Source organism: Gadus macrocephalus, chromosome 11, assembly GCF_031168955.1.
Source record: "Gadus macrocephalus chromosome 11, ASM3116895v1".
NCBI classification, from domain to species: Eukaryota; Metazoa; Chordata; class Actinopteri; order Gadiformes; family Gadidae; genus Gadus; species Gadus macrocephalus.
Window position 1 is genome coordinate 20856460 of NC_082392.1, and position 19099 is coordinate 20875558.

General features: G+C 44.1%; 1 protein-coding gene across 1 annotated transcript; it reads left to right on the top strand.

Annotated features, from left to right (window-relative positions):
* Nucleotides 1-118: 118 nt before the first annotated feature.
* Nucleotides 119-18904, top strand: mfsd14bb (major facilitator superfamily domain containing 14Bb). Its single transcript, XM_060065569.1, has 11 exons — nt 119-402; nt 1259-1351; nt 2012-2074; nt 2890-3017; nt 4059-4173; nt 4473-4691; nt 5150-5263; nt 7113-7184; nt 7374-7486; nt 7896-7993; nt 15852-18904. The coding sequence occupies exons 1-11, from the start codon at nt 133-135 to the stop codon at nt 16121-16123; spliced, it is 1557 nt and encodes a 518-aa protein (XP_059921552.1). The 5' UTR covers nt 119-132; the 3' UTR covers nt 16124-18904.
* The last annotated feature ends 195 nt before the right edge of the window (nt 18905-19099 follow it).

Below are 19099 nucleotides of genomic sequence, written 5' to 3' on the forward strand. Positions count from 1 at the left end.
TTAGTTCGTTTTATTTAGTATAGGTGGCTAAGAGGGGCGGTGTTTTGATATGTCATACCTTTAACCTTTCAATAAAAGGCACCGCCCATGCGAGTTGACCCATAACATAAACACCAGCGCCTTTTTCTGAACATGCAAATCGGAGCTGAGGAATTCAGAGTATCGAAGGCCAAGCCTCCTCATGACTCTGAGATACACGGAGTACCGCGTTATAATTACTCTTATTTAGAGTTCGGGATAGTTTGCAAAGACGTCCTTACAGCATACACCCTGGAAGAAACGCAGCCAACCCAGTCAGCTGGACCTCATGGACTTCATGTGAGCATCGTTTCGGCAAGATGTGAGATGAACCAGGAGAAAGCAGCGACGGAGGCCAGCGACGCTATGTTGGTCCGCGGCTCTGTAAGTCTGCTACTGGGACGTGTTTTAGCGCCGTGGGCTAATGCTAATACTGTACGTGAGCAGCTATGAGTGAAATGACATCGATCATTGACATCTGACATCTGTTGTCGGATGTGCAATTGTATTGCCGCCACATTGTATCACGTTTGTTCTCGGTTTGGAGAGATATACATGTAGTTGGGGGGGGGGGGGGGGGGGGGTGTAAACAGCTAGCGTGTTAGCCAACATCAACACCCAGATGCCGGTGGCTGAATGACAGTGAACATAACTCACAAGTACTCAATTTGAAACTACAAAACTACGATTAATCTTCGATAAAAAAACGTTGTATCGATTCAGAATGACGCGTTGAGTTTATTTTGAGATGCACTATAAACCTTTATGACATATTTGACGTGTTATTGCTGTGGTAATTATTGCCTAGACTGATGTCGCGTGTAAACATTCATACATGAGTCGTAGGCCCTTGCATATAGACAAACCTGTACTGACTGTACTGCAATTTGTGGACCTACATTCCAAGCAACTAATGGCTGGGTTAGATGTATAAAATGCTTGCGTTGATCGATCAGCTGAATGGGCTCTTTTGGAGAATGGATGACTTTATTGTATCTATGATGCCACTTCATGTTATGCTCATCTCCTATCCTACCACAACAAAAGCTGTTACTTTTGAAGGGTGTTAATATGAGTGGATGAAGTGATACCCTGCCTTTACTCACACACACACACACACACACACACACACACACACAGCGCCTTGAAAGATGTTATCATAATCAAAATCGTTGTATTAGCTTCATTTTTAATGTTATGTTTATCTCTGCTGGAATCATGACACTGAGGCTCCTTACAGAATAGCAGAGGGCGTGCTAGAGTCAGCCATGCTGTGGTGGTCATCTTTCTAGAGTTCTTTGCCTGGGGCCTGCTCACGACACCTATGCTGAAGGTGAGTAAAGTCTTCAGTTAAGTACACCGTGTGGGGGGGACACTTTGCAGACTTTTGCCCTTCATAGTCCAGCTGTTCATCTTACATAATCGTGTGCGTCGTTTCCACTTTACGAGTTTCCAGTAACTTAAACGTTTTTGGTTCACCTCTTCATGCTAACTATTGACACATATGCACAGGATATCCATACAGGATGGAGCTACATTTTCACAAAAATGATCTAGATGAGAAAGTCTCAAGCCTATCCATGCTGTGTCTGACAAACAAGTATGCAATCGGCAGGTATGCGCAGTCACAAAAACTGGCCTCCGTGCGGACCAGCAAAGGCAAACATCCAGTGTACTCTGATACTGCATGTTTTGAATCCTTTATGTAGGCACCCAGAGTCCCCCAGCTGTGTTATATTTGTGTATGTTATGGCTGGACTATGAATTGGGCTTTCATGTGGAAAAAATCAAACAAATGTCAACTAAGCACCGAATAGACTTGATTCTTCCTCTGTTAAAAAGGGATGCTCAACAGAGAAAATTAGTTTGATGCATGTTGGGTAAGAATCAAAAGGAAATCGTTATGGTGCACTTATATTATCAACCAATGCTACTAGGTTACATAAATCCATAGCCTGCCTGCGGTTTAAGCATCTCATGTCTTCTCCCTCAGGTGCTCCATGAAACTTTCCCTCAGCACACGTTCCTTATGAACGGTATGATCCAGGGAGTGAAGGTAATGTCTTCCCAGACCCTCTTGGCCGTCTGAACATTTGCCACACACTTCATCGCAGTCTTCCTGTCTCCTCTACGCTGTATCATTCATCACCATTTCAACACTCACTTCCCCCAACAACTTCTCCAAAATTGGTAGCAGTACAATTCAAAAAATGTTGGCTTGCATCAAGGTCTACTTTGGGGTGCTTACCTGTAATGAAGTATACAGAGGCCTGTTCTTAGTAAGAACGAATGAAGCAAGGATGCATCTTGCCTCTTACCTATTCAGTAACTCACTCAGAAGTGTAAGTGAACACTGGTTTCAGCTCAAAGTCGAACCCTATGAGATTAAAAACATTGAGTTTTGGGCTGAGAGTTCTAGGAAGGAGGGGGGGCGATTTATCAACATGCTGACGACCCATAGACACTTTTGGATGAACTAGTATCGGATTTTTAAAGGCACTAAAACTAGTGCCTTTAATGAGCGTTATAATGAGCGATGTTGTTAATGAAATACCCCACACACCTTGGCTTCTTTGACACTTAAAGTTTACAAGAGTGTCTTGAACGTCATAGTGTCAAAGAAGCTTAACTCTCAGATTCAGCCATCAACACAAACCTCTGCTCAGACTGAGCTCCACAGATAAACAGGCCTAACTTTCACTTATAGCCAAACCTGTGCTGACCACAATTGTTGACGTATATTAAACAGATATCCTAAACAGATTTAAAGATAATTCCTTTAATTCCAAACATCAGAGTGCCTCAGAAAAGACACTTGGACACATAAGCGATGTATTAGCACTAACTTGTCTTCTGTCATTGTTGCCTCAGGGTCTCCTGTCGTTCCTGTCCGCCCCTCTGATTGGTGCCATGTCAGACGTGTGGGGAAGGAAGTCCTTCCTCCTCTTGACAGTCTTCTTCACGTGTGCACCCATTCCCCTGATGAGGATCAGCCCTTGGTGTGTGTGTGTGTGTGTGTGTGTGTGTGTGTGTGTGTGTGTGTGTGTGTGTGTGTGTGTGTGTGTGCACTTCTTGTTTTCCACATAGCATCTGTTAGGCTGTGCATCAACTAGATCATATTTTGTGCAAACTAGATCATATAATAACTGAACCAAAGCTTTATTTTATGAAGAACTGAACTTTAGTTCAGTTATTTTAAGCCTTCCTCATAAGCATGGTGCTGTTATAGACGTGTCATTGGCATTAGTTTGGTTGACAATCTGCTACAGCTGGCTCACAATTACCAATATGTTGTCTACCTTTAGAAATAAGTCATGGTGAACTTTGAGAGAGCTGATATTTTGTTTTGTTAACAAATTATTCAGTTGTGTATCACCAACTCCGGTGTGATCTTCTGAGTACTGAGAACATGATGAAGACCCACCGTATCTTCCCGAGGTTGGAGTTTGGTCTAGCATACCAAGTACATTCATGTACGCGGCCATCAGACTACACAAACTCCTAAGGAAGGGAGCGAGCCGCTGGGTTAGAGTGTGTGGGCCCTCACATGATGCCCATGTGACTGGGGGGGCTGGAGGAGGAGAGTGAGAGCAAATGAATAAAGCGTCAAAAGTGGGATATTTATCATGATACAGGTCCCATTATGTTTGATGGTTCACATACGGTGACCACAGGAGTAAGTACATTATGGCGAAAGTGAACTAACCACGATGGATTGATCCATGAATTTGAACCTGGCTTTGCATCATAACTGATAATCTGTTGCAAGCGGAGGTCCACTAATGAACAGCAGCTCATACTGCCTCCGCTTGCTGAACCGAGCCTCTCCCCAGAGACACTTCTCGTGACTCAAAGCACTCGCCGTCAGAGGAGACTGAAAAGAAACCAATTAAGGTTCTTAATCCTGACTCCTATCTAGTAGGTGTTGTTGCGGTATCTGCACTAACCACTGGATAACTTTATTAAAGAGAACCACATATCATTCACCCAGATTCTGTTGATCTCTGGGGAGCGCTGAATGTGTTTGTCTCCCCTTACAGGTGGTACTTTGCACTGATCTCTGTGTCGGGTGTTTTCGCGGTGACCTTCTCTGTCATATTTGCCTACGTGGCTGACATCACCGATGAGCAGGAACGCAGCACTGCCTACGGACTGGTAACGATGGATGCACTATTTGCAATCTGTTCAGTTGCATATGCTTGTTATGGCCACTGTGCATGCCTACAGACTTTTTGTTTAATCGGAAGCAATATAATCATTTTAAATCAATGAAAGCTATATTGGGGACACTGGAGCAAGAACATTAATGCAGTAGGGGCTTATTTAGCGATAAATGACCAGCCGGCTGTACATTATCCCTTGCTTAGTTCTGATCCTCATCTTGATGATATTGTGATGTATCTTAGTGTGCCATGTTCTAAGTTCACCGTCCACTGTGTTCAATCTCTCGGTAGGTGTCCGCTACCTTTGCGGCCAGTCTGGTCATCAGCCCGGCTATTGGGGAGTACCTGTCCGCCCAGTACGGAGACAGTCTGGTGGTGCTGGTCGCCACTGTGATTGCGGTGGCGGACATTGCCTTTGTGTTCTTTGTGGTTCCGGAGTCGCTGCCAGACAAGATGAGGCTGAGCTCCTGGGGCTTCCCCATCTCCTGGGAGCAGGCGGACCCCTTTGCTGTGAGTCTGCTGGTCGTGGTTGCTCCTAGCTCGGGCTTTAATAATTAGTTTAAACTTTTAAACCTGTGCACAATGTGTTTATTTTTGTTAGAAAAAATTGCTGGTAATGTTTGTTTTATTTGAGCAGGCAGTATGAAATGTGCAATCTAAATGAAAATCAGTGAAAAAAAAAAAAGCCAGTTGAACAATGATCTGCATAAGGAAAGCCTACATGATGCGATATAGAACAGAGTCAAATCGAATTTGAAGGCTATCCAAGTCAACAGACTGAACTACCTGGAGAGATCTCAGGCCAAAGAAAGTTAGTCACACATTAACCCCAAGAGGTGAGCTCTCATGACCCCTGGGTCGTAGGGCAAACACTAGGGTCAGAGGTACTTACTCCTACATCCCCCACACACACACACACTCAAACATTACTCACATCTGACTTGTACTGTGTGTGTTTGTGTCCCCAGTCTCTGCGCCGTGTTGGAAAGGATAGCACAGTGCTGCTGATCTGCGTGACGGTCTTCCTTTCCTACCTCCCTGAAGCGGGACAATACTCCAGCTTCTTCCTCTACTTAAAACAGGTAACAAGGCCCACGGACTCACCAGGCACAGCAGCACAACTTAAAACAGGTAACAAGGCCCAGATCCTCACCAGGCACATCAATACAACTTAAAACCGGTAACAAGGCCCATGCACTCACCAGGCAAATCAATACAACTTAAAACAGGTAACAAGGCCTACGCACTCACCAGGCACATCAATAAAGGTTAGCCATTCAAAGTTGAAGGACGGGGAGTGCTGAATCGTTCAATCACTAGAAACGCACCGACCGAAAGTAAACCCTGTTTGAATTAGTCCCTGCCCACAGTCAACATTTAAATGAATGCAAAATGCAGGACGATACAAAAAAAAGCCTATAGTGCAATTAAAAGATGAACATACAAACATACTGCCTTGAACAAAGCAGTCAGGCTACTGCTTCTTTGTTTTGAGGCAAAGAAAAAAAAAAAATTAACGCCGTTAAAATTGGTTTGCGTTAACGCCGTTAATAACGCGTTTAACTGACAGCAATAATATTTAAATAAGAGCCCGACCGATAAAGGATTTTTAAGGCCGATACCGCTACAAATATTTGGTGATTTAAAAATCCGATATATCGGCCGCTATATATTTAAAAAAGAAATTCCAGAAACCCCTAACAAAACATAAACAGTTTTCCATAACATTGGTTATTTGTAGTTATTTATGAGTCCTCATAAATACGAGAGAGTAGGCCTATCTCGTACGTGTGTGTGTGTGTGTGTGTGTGTGTGTGTGTGTGTGTGTGTGTGTGTGTGTGTGTGTGTGTGTGTGTGTGTGTGTGTGTGTGTGTGTGTGTGTGTGTGTGTGTGTGTGTGTGTGTGTGTGTGAAAGCAGAGTTGGTTGGGCCGCATTAGCCATGTCAGCATCATGAACAGCATTGTAGCTCAGCTGACTTGGAATCTGACCTACCAGATCTATGGATCTACCATGCAACTGTTTGGGCTACAATTCCTTTAGAGATACTTTCTCGTGGGCAACCAACTAACGCGGCCCAACCTACTCTGCTTTCCGATATTTTGTTTATTTCCAATAGCCTAGGCCAGAGTCCTGCACGGGTCCATTGTTTGAGACCCGCCTGCGCCCAAACCGGCAAAGTTCAGTACCAGATCCGCCCCGTCACCCGTGATAATATCAAAATGAAATCCGGACCCTATAATATTTGGCCCGTTACCCGACCCGCGCCCGCGATAAATCACACACAAGCTAAAATCATTCAAATTGATGTGCTTTATTTTTAACTCGCAATTGGTCCACGTATACCCTCTTGCGCTCCGCCTCCAACTATGAGCTGGTTTGCGTTACACCTTTCCTGCTGTCTACTCCCAGACCGTAGTCAAGGAGCACAGGGGAGATGTTCCCTCCAGGGGGGCAACACCCTTCACTTTGACCGGCAGTAAGTCTGTATATAGGTCCGAATATGGTTGGAATGTAGCGGCCACCGATTCTTGGCGGGCTGGGTATTTTATTCTTCTATTATCACAACCGGACTCGTTATTTACTTCACTAAACTGACACGCACACTACCGCTCGCTCTCCTCACTCGTCCACTCACTCGCTGACGTCACTCACACTCACACAGTTCTGATAAATAAAATGTATAAAAATACAAACTTATGATATGAAACTCAAAGTCCTTTGAACAAAAACACAATACACCCCCCCCCCCCCCCCCCCCAAAAAAAAAGATTAAATATTCATTAATCGGCCATTATAAATGCCGATACCGATAGATAGATAAATGCCTAATATCGGCCCGCCGAAAAATCGGATTAAGAAATTTTATCTTTTGGTTATTCATAAGCCTGGGCAGACGTTTATCATTTATCATAAATGCTTGTTTGTTCTAGGTGATCAAGTTCTCCCCAGCAGCCATTGCTGCTTACATCGCCATGGTGGGGATTCTGTCCATCATCGCCCAGGTAACAAATCCATCTAAAGCTCACTGTTGTGGGCACATGATATCCCTAAGATATTGCTAACAGTCTGATTGATTTCCTACAATGTGTGTGTGTGTGTGTGTGTGTGTGTGTGTGTGTGTGTGTGTGTGTGTGTGTGTGTGTGTGTGTGTGTGTGTGTGTGTGTGTGTGTGTGTGTGTGTGTGTGTGTAGACGGTGCTGCTCAGTGTCCTCATGAGAACGGTAGGGTATAAGAAGACGGTTCTACTGGGTCTGAGCTTCCAAGTGCTGCAGCTGCTGTGGTACGCCTTCGGATCTGAGCCCTGGTGAGTCCTGTGTGTGTTACACAGGTCCACACATCTCAGAATATCATCCCAATTACACATTTTAGCTGTGGAATACCTAAGGGGCTTTCACGCTATAGTTGGCCGCCCTGGGCTAACTCCTTACTCAGGAAAGTGTTCACACTAGGACTTTACTCTGGTGCTCGCGGGCCATGCTCGAGGACAGAGTTAGCACCAACCTTTCAGGCTAACTCAAGAAATCATTGGCCCTGGTCCCTGTTCCAGTATAAACCTGTGTTGACACGGGTCGAGTAAACCCTCTGATTATTCTTAGTATTATGGTGAAATAGCACCAGGATGGCCGCTTCGGAATTACATCATGTGAAACCCCCCAAACAGTACAATGAAAAGGTGAATTGCTCCTGATGTGTGTTACTCTTGTGTTGTTCAGGATGATGTGGGCGGCCGGCACCATAGCAGCGCTGTCCTCCATCACCTTCCCGGCAGTCTCTGCTCTGGTCTCACATAGTGCCTTGCCGGACCAGCAAGGTGAGCTACACTCCTGTCTGCCTGCCCCTCTGTATGGGCATACTGTATATACTCTATTAGGGGTGGGAGAAAATATCGATACGGCGATATATACTGCGATATGAGAATCGATACACGGGCGCCAAATATACAGTCCCCTCTGAAAGTATTGGAACGGCAAGGCCAATTTCTTGGTTTTTGTTGTTCACTAAGGACACGTGGGTTTAAGATCGAAAGATGAGTATGAGACAAGAGTTTTTCAGCTTTTATTTGCTTGTATTTATATTTAGATGTATTGAACAACTTAAGATATATCACCGTTTGTATTAGACCACAGCATTTTTAGGTGAGTAAAAGTAAAGGAACAAAAAGTCTTAAATAAATAACATTAATATTTGGTGGCATAACCCTTGCTTGCAATAACTGCCTCAAAATTGCGACCCATAGACATCACCAAACGATTGCATTCTTCTTGCTGGCCGTGTGCTTTGGCTCATTGTCCGGTTGCATGATAAACCTGAATTTCTGTCGCTCTAAATACGTCTTCTGGTATAATTGATACGATTGGCTATGAGCTACGTACAGACTCATATGATTGACGTTCGTAGCGCCCAATAAACGGCTCCGGGCAGTCGTAAACCACGCCTCAAATACGAGAAAATGTATGTGTAGTTCCCAGACCTCATCTCAATGTAGATTGAGATGAGCCAGGCTAATCATCAGTTACATCGTCAATAAATATGAATGAGCCTGTTCCAGAAGCAGCCATGCACGCCCAAGCCATGAAATTTCCTCCTCCACGCCTCACTAGGCCTGTCACGATAACACATTTTTCTGGGCGATTAATTGCCCCAGAAATTATTGCGATAAGCGATAATATTGCCGTTTTTCAACTAATATAATGATAAAGTACACCCTTTCGAAGATCAATAAACTTTTTTATTTTTAAAGAACACTGGAACTGGACGTCTGGAAGACATTTAAAATATCCAGAATAAATTAACAAAACAACCAAAGACAATATTATTAACAAAAAATGCTCTTGAATAAAAACCAAACACTAGATAAAAAAGGATGTAAACACGATTGCTCTTCAAAAAAGAATAAACTGTAATAAATAATTCTGAATTGTACAGTAAATGGCTGAAACGATAATTACGTATTGTAACTCTAGATTCTATGAGTATAGGCACAGCCTTTTAAGGCTATCGCTATTGGGTTATCCCTAGGCGTGAGCCGTAGCACTGAAAAAATTGTAATCCCCGCCCGCCAACAGCGTGGGCCTCAATTACGTCCGCGTGCGGCGTGCCTCAACGACGTCCGCATTTCGCAGATATAGGCGGGCGCCGGCGGACGTTCTGTTCCCAATAAACAGCTTTTCTTCAGCTATTTAAAGGACAATGAGGCCGACACTTAAAAGGCTGCGCCTATACTCATAGAATCTAGAGTTACAATACGTAACTATCGTTTCAGCCATTTACTGTACAATTCAGAATTGAATGAGAGGAGGGCTGAGGAGGGCTGTCAATCAAATATCGCGCTTCAGAAACGGCCAATCATAGGAAAGCCCGCCCTGCCTTGGTTCCCTCCCCATAGTGCCAAAACTAAATTCGCGCACGAGAGCAGAACATCATTCGCGAGAGGCTGAGGCTGTTTTGTGCGACCGAAGTTATTTCCCGCTCTCGCTTGCAACGAGGTAATGCTCTCGAGGAGCTATTTTCCTCGCTCGGGGAGCAGCGCTCTGAGTGTGCACGCGCGCAGATAATTAGCGCGCTCGCAATTAATATCTACACGTGTGATATAATATAATACGCCCGAATGCATGTTTTATCACATGAGTGCTTTATGGCACTAATGTGTCGCCATAATACGCCCTTTCTAACTCTCCGGTCAAATTGTCCGATTGACTTTGCTAATAATTTGTCTAAATAATAGTCTGCTGACACCGCCCCATCTTATCGATGCCGTAAGTATGCGAAGAGATGCCCTCTCAGGGCTCCAGAGTGCGCCTAATTTGGGCGCACATGCGCCTAGAATTCGGGGTAGTGCGACCAAATATGTTATTTGGGCGCACCGGTGCGAAAATGTATCTGGTATAATTATTATTTATTTTTTTACAGAGCAGTCTATTCATAATATTGTAATAACCACGGAAGAGGCAGTGAATGAAGTATTGATTAGACAGTGATTTATTAGACACCTAATAAACCGTTGGAACACGCAAGACCGGTAACAATAGAAACGCCGGTAAACAAACCCGCGAAGCCCAATCCAGGGGCCTGTACTACGAAGCTCGATCAGAGGGTTAGCGAGGTATGTTGAACTGAAAGCCTGGGTTAGCTGTACCATGAAAATCGATCTCTTTAAGCGCTGTATCACCATGGTGACTTACGCTCGCAACCAAACCTGGTCGGGAGCAGCTTTTCAGCGAGTCTCCCCGGAGATCGGCTACTTATATCGGCGTGCGCAGCTTCCTAGCCCCTCCTCCGATAATGGCGTCACCATTTGTGGGTGTTCCCATGGACCTCGGCGCACTTATCGTACAGGCGTCTCTCCGGAGACAGGGTTTTTCGGGACAGAACCGATCCCTTGGCATTGTCTGACGATATTCTTTATGAGAGATACAGATTTGGCATTTATTTAAGGCATTTATTTAATGGTCAAGATATTATTAATCAATGGCGTAAATATCGACGGTGCAACCGGTGCAGCTGCCCGGGTTGCCCCCCCCCCCCTCCCCCTCAACAACTCAAAACTTGGGTGCACCATAATTACGTGCTGGTGCACCCAAATTAAAAATTTAGGCGCACCAGTGCACCCAAGGAAAAAGTTAGTCTGGAGCCCTGCCTCTCTGTGATGACAGCTCTCCGTGGCTACGGAGGATTGCATTTCTCCACAGCCGTCGAAGTCCTCATATGCGATATGAACGACGTTTATCCAGAGTGGGCCAAGCGTGAAAAAAATTGCCTGTGTGATCCCTGTCTCTATTTTTTTGTGTGATTTGACCGGCAGTTTGTCTGCTTATAGGTCGGAATGAAGCGGCCACCGATTATTGACAGGATGGGTACTTTATTCTACCGGACTCGTTCGCTTCTTCACTAGACACACACGCTACCGCTCGCTCTCCTCGCTCGTCCACTCACTCGCTGACGTCACTCACACACACACATACGCACACTGCCATTCTCGCGCACACACATAGGCCTACGCTACTCGTAACACTATGCCTCGTAATTGCGACGTTCATGTTTTTTCCCATCTACTGAAAGTTAGGCTATTAAACATGATGCATTCTATACGGCCTGATTATGTCATTATTTAAGCTACATAGCCTAATAAGAAGCGCTAATATTGGGTTATGGAGGATATTTGACTAAACCAACCAAACTAGTTGAGGGTTTTTGCCTACCTGCAAGCATCCTCCCACTGCAATCTTTGGTTATTTATTTATTAATTTAGCTATACTTTATTAGTATTCTTTCTGTTCAAATCTGTTCAGTGTTCCAAATAATTTGTTATTAAATGTTACATTAAGTTAATTGTTATATTAGTGTTTAAATAAAATGCATTTTAAATAAAAAAAAATCGTGGGATGTATCGAACCGTGGGTAAAAAATCGCGATACAAACCGAATCGTGAGTTGGTGTATCGTTACAGCCCTAGTGCTTAGAGTTGGGGTCAGTACTGATGTCACACAGAGGGGGCGGTGTTGAGGTGTTCATCACAGGTAAATAGCAACAGCTGAGTGGGCGGCTGGTCGCCTGGGCTGGGTTGCACCAACCCGGGCGTAAGCCTGGTCTTAACTACGCCTGGTCGTAACTTGGCGTTCTGAGTCGAACCTAACCGTTACGCCGGTTGCACCAACTGGGCTTAGCGTTCTTTTCACTAAGACCTGGCGTAAATCCTACGCCTGGTCAGGGGCAGGCGTAGAGTTGAAATTCCAGGCTGTTTCTATAGCAATTACATCCAATACAATGCAGCGCTACCACCATCCTTGCAACTGCTCATTGCGCTTCGCTTCTATGCAAACGGGGCATTTCAAAACACAGCCGGCGATATGATCAGTGTTCACTAGGGATGAGTCCGTCGCGACCGATTCGTTACAACGAACGAATCCCGAACGTGAACGACAAGAACTGGTTCCCCAAAACAAGAAGAACTGGTTCTTTGATTCTTTTTTTTTTAGCATAAACCAAAAATATGGTCACGTAAATAAAATATACAAACAAACAGAGCTTCGTCTCCCTGCAACTTATATTGATTGAGTCTACAACGTTCTCAAAGATTCAGCCAATGAGAGGTAGCAATGGTGTTGCAATGGCACCTGGGTAAACAAATGACAAGTGGCGTCTTTGCATTAGGGGCCAGTGGGGCACGGCCCCACCAGAGAACGCTGCCGTGCAGGGCACGATTATACTTTTCATTTTTTTTTCAAAAATGTCATTGAGCATAAGTTAATAATACATTAATTGTTAATAATTAATTACATGTCCGCAGTTTTAATTTGATGAACGCAATTGTTGTAGTGTAGTAGTTGTGTGTGAAATAGTTCGTTGCTCCGTCTCGTCATTTCCGCTCGGTGGGGCACAGCCGAGATGGCCCCATCTGCTGCAGTGTAGAAAACTGGTGCTGTTGCGCGAGCAAGCGCGTGCGCAGCGCCCGCTTCTGTTTCGGCGGTGGGGCCAGAAGTTTAGTGCCCCAAAGCTCTTCTCATTGGCTGATTTGTAGAAAGGGCGGGGTTTACGGCGGGAGCCGATCAGATCTTGCTAGCTGGCTAACGTAGTTACTGTTACAGTAAATAACAACAAATGGACGTTTCATTCATTAAATGATGAATCGTGTTGAGTATCTGTCTCATGTGAGATTTAGCACTTGAACAGAAGTTGGAGATAAAACGTTTGGGACCACATCGCCCGACGGATTTAATCATTATACAAGAATAGATCGTTCAACCAGGAGTTGTTCAAGCGGAAAAAAATGCTTGTGTTTCACCTCAGCCACACAAAGGAGACCAGACAGCACTGTCCTTAAAGCACAGGTAATTACCATCTTAGCCCAAACTTACTTAAATTTTCAACCAGGATTATCCAGGTCTGAATAGGCAACCACTCTATCAGGCTAGATTCATTGTTAATTGTACAGTATGGTGGCCTGCAAACTTAATGCAACTTAAACCATACTTCTTCTTTTTTTGGTATATTGTGAGTGGTGGCTTTGTATATTGATTGCTGTGTAAAGGGTGTGCGCCGTTGTGTTTTTATTGTTGCCACGTTGTTGTTTTCTTGAGTTTTGATATTGTGAGATCTTGAACGCTGCCATTTGGTGGTGCTATTGCTATAATAGCCTAATATATGTTGTCAGATTCGCGTTTGAGTGATGGCATTATTCAGCTGCAATTTTGGTCCCCTCTGTCACTTGCTACTGTTTTTTTTGTGATGGTAGTAATATGTGGTATTTCTGGATTGCGTTATAATATTTTCCTGCATGGGCCCCACCAGAGTTTCCAAACCAAAATCGCCACTGCAAGGCGGTACCGTCGAATATGCGTGCTTTCTCTGTCTGACGTATCTTGGGTCATACCATTCGACGTGGGGCCACTCATATATCCCCCTACATTTTTTCGAAAATAGACTTGGCCTCCATCTGTTTATTGGATAAACGCATTTCCCAATCCCAGGAGTCTTTGCTCCATTCTACGTCAATTAAAGAACAAACAAAGAAATTAAACTGCAGTTCGTATTTTTTATTTATAAATGTAAAACCATGAATGAAATATAGAGAGTAAGCAAGTGGTATAAATATTGGTGGGACGTTTGGTTAAACTATATAGTATATCTTCTCGATTTTCACAGGGTTTAGAGCCTAGAAGTGGTTTAAATTATGCTCACGGCCGTCTCGCGGGGAGGGGGGGGGGGCAGACACCAAATTACGTAATCTGACGTAACTAAAGAATCAAAACGAACGAATCAAATAAACAAATCGTTATAGTGAACTGAACTGAAAGAACTAGTTCCCGGAAAAGAATCATTTTGCCCGTCCCTAGTGTTCACAGATCGACCGCCTGTCGGGAAGATATCGCTGGCCCATTAGTCCGTTCTCAACTTATAATCACTTGTGAATGTTGTTTTAATTATGTTTTTATGTTTTATATAGGCCGACATATTAAACAGATCTCTCCTACAGTCTCAAAACAACTAAATTGAGCTCCTTGTCATTTGATGATGTTCAATGCATTGCTTCTGTCAAAAAGTACCATTCCCGTCTAAATGCCTGCTCGTTGTAAACCAGACATTACAAATACATATTTTAATTACATTTGTTTGCAGTGTTTTATTGTTAGGCATTAACACAATTGATGAATGACAATGAATGAACAAATGAATTATTTATTTCGGTGTCCAACAGCATGTCAAGTAAAATAGTAACGAGGTATCCTAGCAACGCGGTGATATGCGCATTCCATGGAACATTCACATGGCTAAGACCGGGCGTAGTTAAGACCGGGCGTAGTTAAGACCGGGCGTATGTCCCGTTGGTGCAACCGGCTTTACTTCCATTCTAACGCCAGGTCTTAACTAAGACCTACTTAGCAGTTACGACCAGGCTTAGTTAAGACCAGTTGGTGCAACCGGCCCCTGCAGACTAGGTGCCGGTGCGGCGGGCCGCGGGGCTGTTCACCTTCAGTGACTGTGAACCTGTGGTGAGTACCTCGCACCTAACCCCCTAGACAGGTTAGATCGCACTCACCCAGGGATAGATTAGGAACAATACTCAAGTTAAACACACCACCTAAGGACAGACTTAGGTTACGGGCTGTCTACCCAGGTTAATAGCGAGCGCGGTAGCTCAGATCGTAACATGTCACTTGATGTTTTTGGTGTTTTCTTGACAGCCCTCACAATTTTTCTGTCATCAACTACTGTTTTCCTTGTCCGACCTGTTCGATGTCTGTTGATCAGTACACCAGTAGTTTCTTTCTTTTTCAGGACATTACAAATTGTTGTGGGTGCAATGCCTAATGCTTGTCAAATGGCTCTGATTGATTTTTATTCTTTTCTCAGCTTTAAAATGGCTTCATTTTCTCCAATAGACAGCTCTCTGGTCTTGTTGGTTTACACTCTTTAACAAGAAAGGGACTCCTTACAGGTTTAAACAAAGGCTAAAAACTTAGACAATTCATGCAGAGCTCTTTAATGTTTGATGAATCAACCTAAAAGACAACACCTTGGAAACAAGTAACACCTGTTGGTCACATGTTTCTTTACTTTTGCTAACCTAAAAATGCTGTGGTCTAATACAAACGGTGATATATCCTAAGTTGTTTAATACATTTGAAGGTAAATGCCAGCAAATAAAAGCTGAAATTCTGAACTCTTGTCTCATACTGATCTTTTGAGCTTAAACCCAAATGTCTTTAGTGAACAACAAAAACAAAGAAATTGGCCTTGCCGTTCCAGTACTTTTGGAGGGGACTTTATATATATTTATACAAAGAGTATAAAAGAGTTATGCAGGAAATATCTCCCCAAATGTTGATAGTTTAATTAATGAAGTAAGGCACTCTAAACAGATTTCTCCTCAAGGTTGCGCTCAACACATGAATGAAGGAAACTTGAACTGCAGTTAATTAACCAAAGACGAGTAACTGAAAAACTCAGTTTGGACCGTGAACAAAGATCGAATTCAAGCACTTTTTCATAGTCATTTTGTGTTCATCGTTAGACATATACCGTGATGTATCCTTATAGGATTCTCTCACAATATATTTATTCATTGCAGAATCACTGTATTGCGATATTATGGGTATTGCGGGCCATGTATGGTATCGTGAGTTACCCCGTTATTCCCACCCCTAATGTGTAACGTGTAATGTGTATAGGAGTGGTCCAGGGCATGGTGACAGGGATCAGAGGCCTGTGTAACGGCCTGGGTCCCGCTCTCTACGGCGTCATCTTCTTCATGTTCAACGTAGAACTTGATGAAATCACGCCGGTCACGAGCCACTCTCAGGTACACACACACACACACACACACACACACACACACACACACACACACACACACACACACACACACACACACACACACACACACACACACACACACACACACACACACACACACACACACACTGAATTGTATTTTAGATAGCCCAGGTGGTTCAGACTTTCAACGCTCGGTTGTAAAGTATCAACACTCGATGTCTTTTCCAAACTCTTATTTTGGCAGTCCGTGATCCCCGGCCCCCCCTTCCTGTTTGGAGCGTGTGCCGTGATTCTGGCCCTGGGCGTGGCCATCTTCATCCCCGATCACCACCGATCGCCCGAGGATAAGGCCAGCAGCATCTCTACCACCCACTCCCAGAGCGCCAACCCCCTGGCCATTCCCACCAGCGACACGGAGGACCATGAGCCCCTCCTGCAGGACAGCAGCATGTGAACGGTGTCACGTAGCCTCTCCGATCACACCACCTGTCACGGCCGTGCGCTTTGCCCTGCCTTCTCTTCTCCCCGTCTCTCTCCATTGAACCCCCCCCCCCCTTTCAAGTAACCCTGCCTCAGTAAACATATGTTATCCAGAACTTTCTAAAGACTTATTTTTCTTTCGCGTGCAAAGCAGTTGTGAGTGACTTTTCCGACACAAGAGCATACATGCATGGATGTACGCATGCACACACACACCCACAGTGATCGCAGGAAGGCCCCGTTAGAGGGGGAGCCGGGACGTTTTTTTTAATTGCTTTGGTCTGACCGACGCCGAGAAGAGGACAGAGACACTTTGCCTCCCGGTATTATTTTTTAGAATCCTTTGGACTGTGAGGCTTTTCCCGGACTTCACCCAGGTGTTTCTAGAGGTTGTACCCCGGCTATGCCTCTGGGGAAGGGGGCAGAGCAGGCATGGCCGACGGGAACTCTTTCCTCAGGGACCACAGCTCTCACCAATGTCCTTCCCATGTGTGTGTGGTAATCTGGAACCATGTCTTTCATTATATCGCCATGGAGATGACCTCCACGTTATGTACGTTATCAGCTATTCTGGAATCGTCCGTTACTTTGGCAACCGCCACAGGGGTGAGTGTGAGGGTGCGTGTGAGTGTGAGAGATGAATCTCGTCAGTCCAGCAAGCCACCGTGAGGCATACTTTTTAAAAAGTAATTTCCCACAAATTCCTTTTGTTTTTATGCTTCAAGCATGTTTTTCCCGACGCATACAGAGTAAATGTAAAATTGCTTCTTCGTGTTACCTGCCATATTGGGTAGGGTAAATGAAGCCCTTGTAATTTGAAAGTGAATGAAAGTTACTGACATTGTTTTTGCCAAGGTGTGTCTGTCAACCAGGCGACTAGGGAGTACAATTACTGTGCCATCTCGGGATGAGGATCTTTTAAAATGCCAACAAACCTGGAAAAGACATTCCAGATTCACCCACGCCCCCCGGGCATGTGACTGCTGGCCACTCGGTGCTAAGCCCTACTCTAATCTAGACTAGTCTCAGTACTTAGCCCTGGTATAGCCTAGCTAGTCTCAGTACTTGGCCCTGGTATAGCCTAGCTAGTCTCAGTACTTAGCCCTGGTATAGTCTGGCCTGGTCTCAGTGCTTAGCCCTGGTATAGTCTAGTCTAGTCTCAGTACTTAGCCCTGGTATAGTCTAGTCTGGCCTTGTCTGGGTTTAGCTTAAAGCCTAGCCCGGTTTAGCCACTATCCTCGCCATGGCTAAGCAATTTTACTTATGTACTTCTAGTCCATCAAAAGTGAAAAGATATATTATTTATAAGCCTGATTTCCTCTGAAACTTGAAGAAATGTCAGTCATATCAAACGTTTCCTTCTTTAAACATGGTCAACATAAATAGTACTGCTACTCATTCCCCTCCGGTCCTAGACTTTTCAACTGCTTCCCTCCCACTAATTGGATATTGGTAGTATACATAGTCCTATATTATTAATATATTAACTTGATATTGGTTATATTCTAATTGGCTGTGGGTAACCCTTCTAGGCTGTGCATCTCTAGATCCTCTTGACATCCCGGCTGCATGTGTATAGTGTAGCTTCCCTCCTGTTTGTGTTAGCGGGACCGTCATAAAGTGGGCGTGTCGGGGCGAGTTGTGATCAGGGGAATGTGTACAGACATCCTTTCAATACATACTGTACAAATATCCATCTTATCAGGACTTGTTCTCACATAGTCAGGATCCACTTGCTATTGCAGTAAACCGGTCAGCTCAGCCTGCAAGCGTTGCCAATAACGACCTCAGAACTCCACGGTGAGGGGAGCTCGCCCTAAAGCAGTAATCCCTGTGGAAGTCGCCAGTATTTTAACACAGACGTCACCATCTTTTCAGCTCTGTAAATGATTGGTTAATGAACCCACTGCAAATGTCCGTCGTCATAATGTGATGATGGCAACTTGATCATGATTTCCGAGCAACGGTCTGCATGGCACAAGAGTGTGGAGCCAACATGGTGAAGGGGAGCAGCTTTAACGGATCAACCATGTCTGAAGAGATGCCTGGTGTACCACTTGGCTCATTTCTAGGAGCTCAGACTTTTTAGATCCTTCCTTTTATAAAGCAGCACTTTTTTTCCTTGATCAATATTAATGTGTGTGTGTATATATATATAGAGAGAGATAGATAGAAGCATATATATAAGGTGTTTGATATGGCTAGTTTAATGTAGCCTTCATTAATCTAAACAAGGAGTTAAACATTTATGCAGTGAAAACAATGCTGATTTCCAAATGATCCATGTTGCGTTTATGATGCGGTGAGATTGCTTTTCATTTCAGCAAAACGTGTGCCTCTGGAAATGAGAACTTTTTTTAATGAATAAGTATGTATATGTTTTGCATTTGTATTTGCATAATTTGAGCTTATTAAAACTATCATTTTGAATCGCTTGCAATGAATTAATAAAAATTATTGATCTGGATTTGACTGTGCTATGGATTTATTGGTCTTGTTTTGCACATTTCAGGATTGCTAAATAGTTTAGATGCTGTCAGTTTAAAGAATCTTCCCTGAACTCAAACACTTAAGCAGTGAGTCTTTTCCAGCAAGCTTTACCCATTTACCTTTAGTTGCCAATAATCCTGAGGTGTCATGTGACCATTGGACAGCCAGTGGT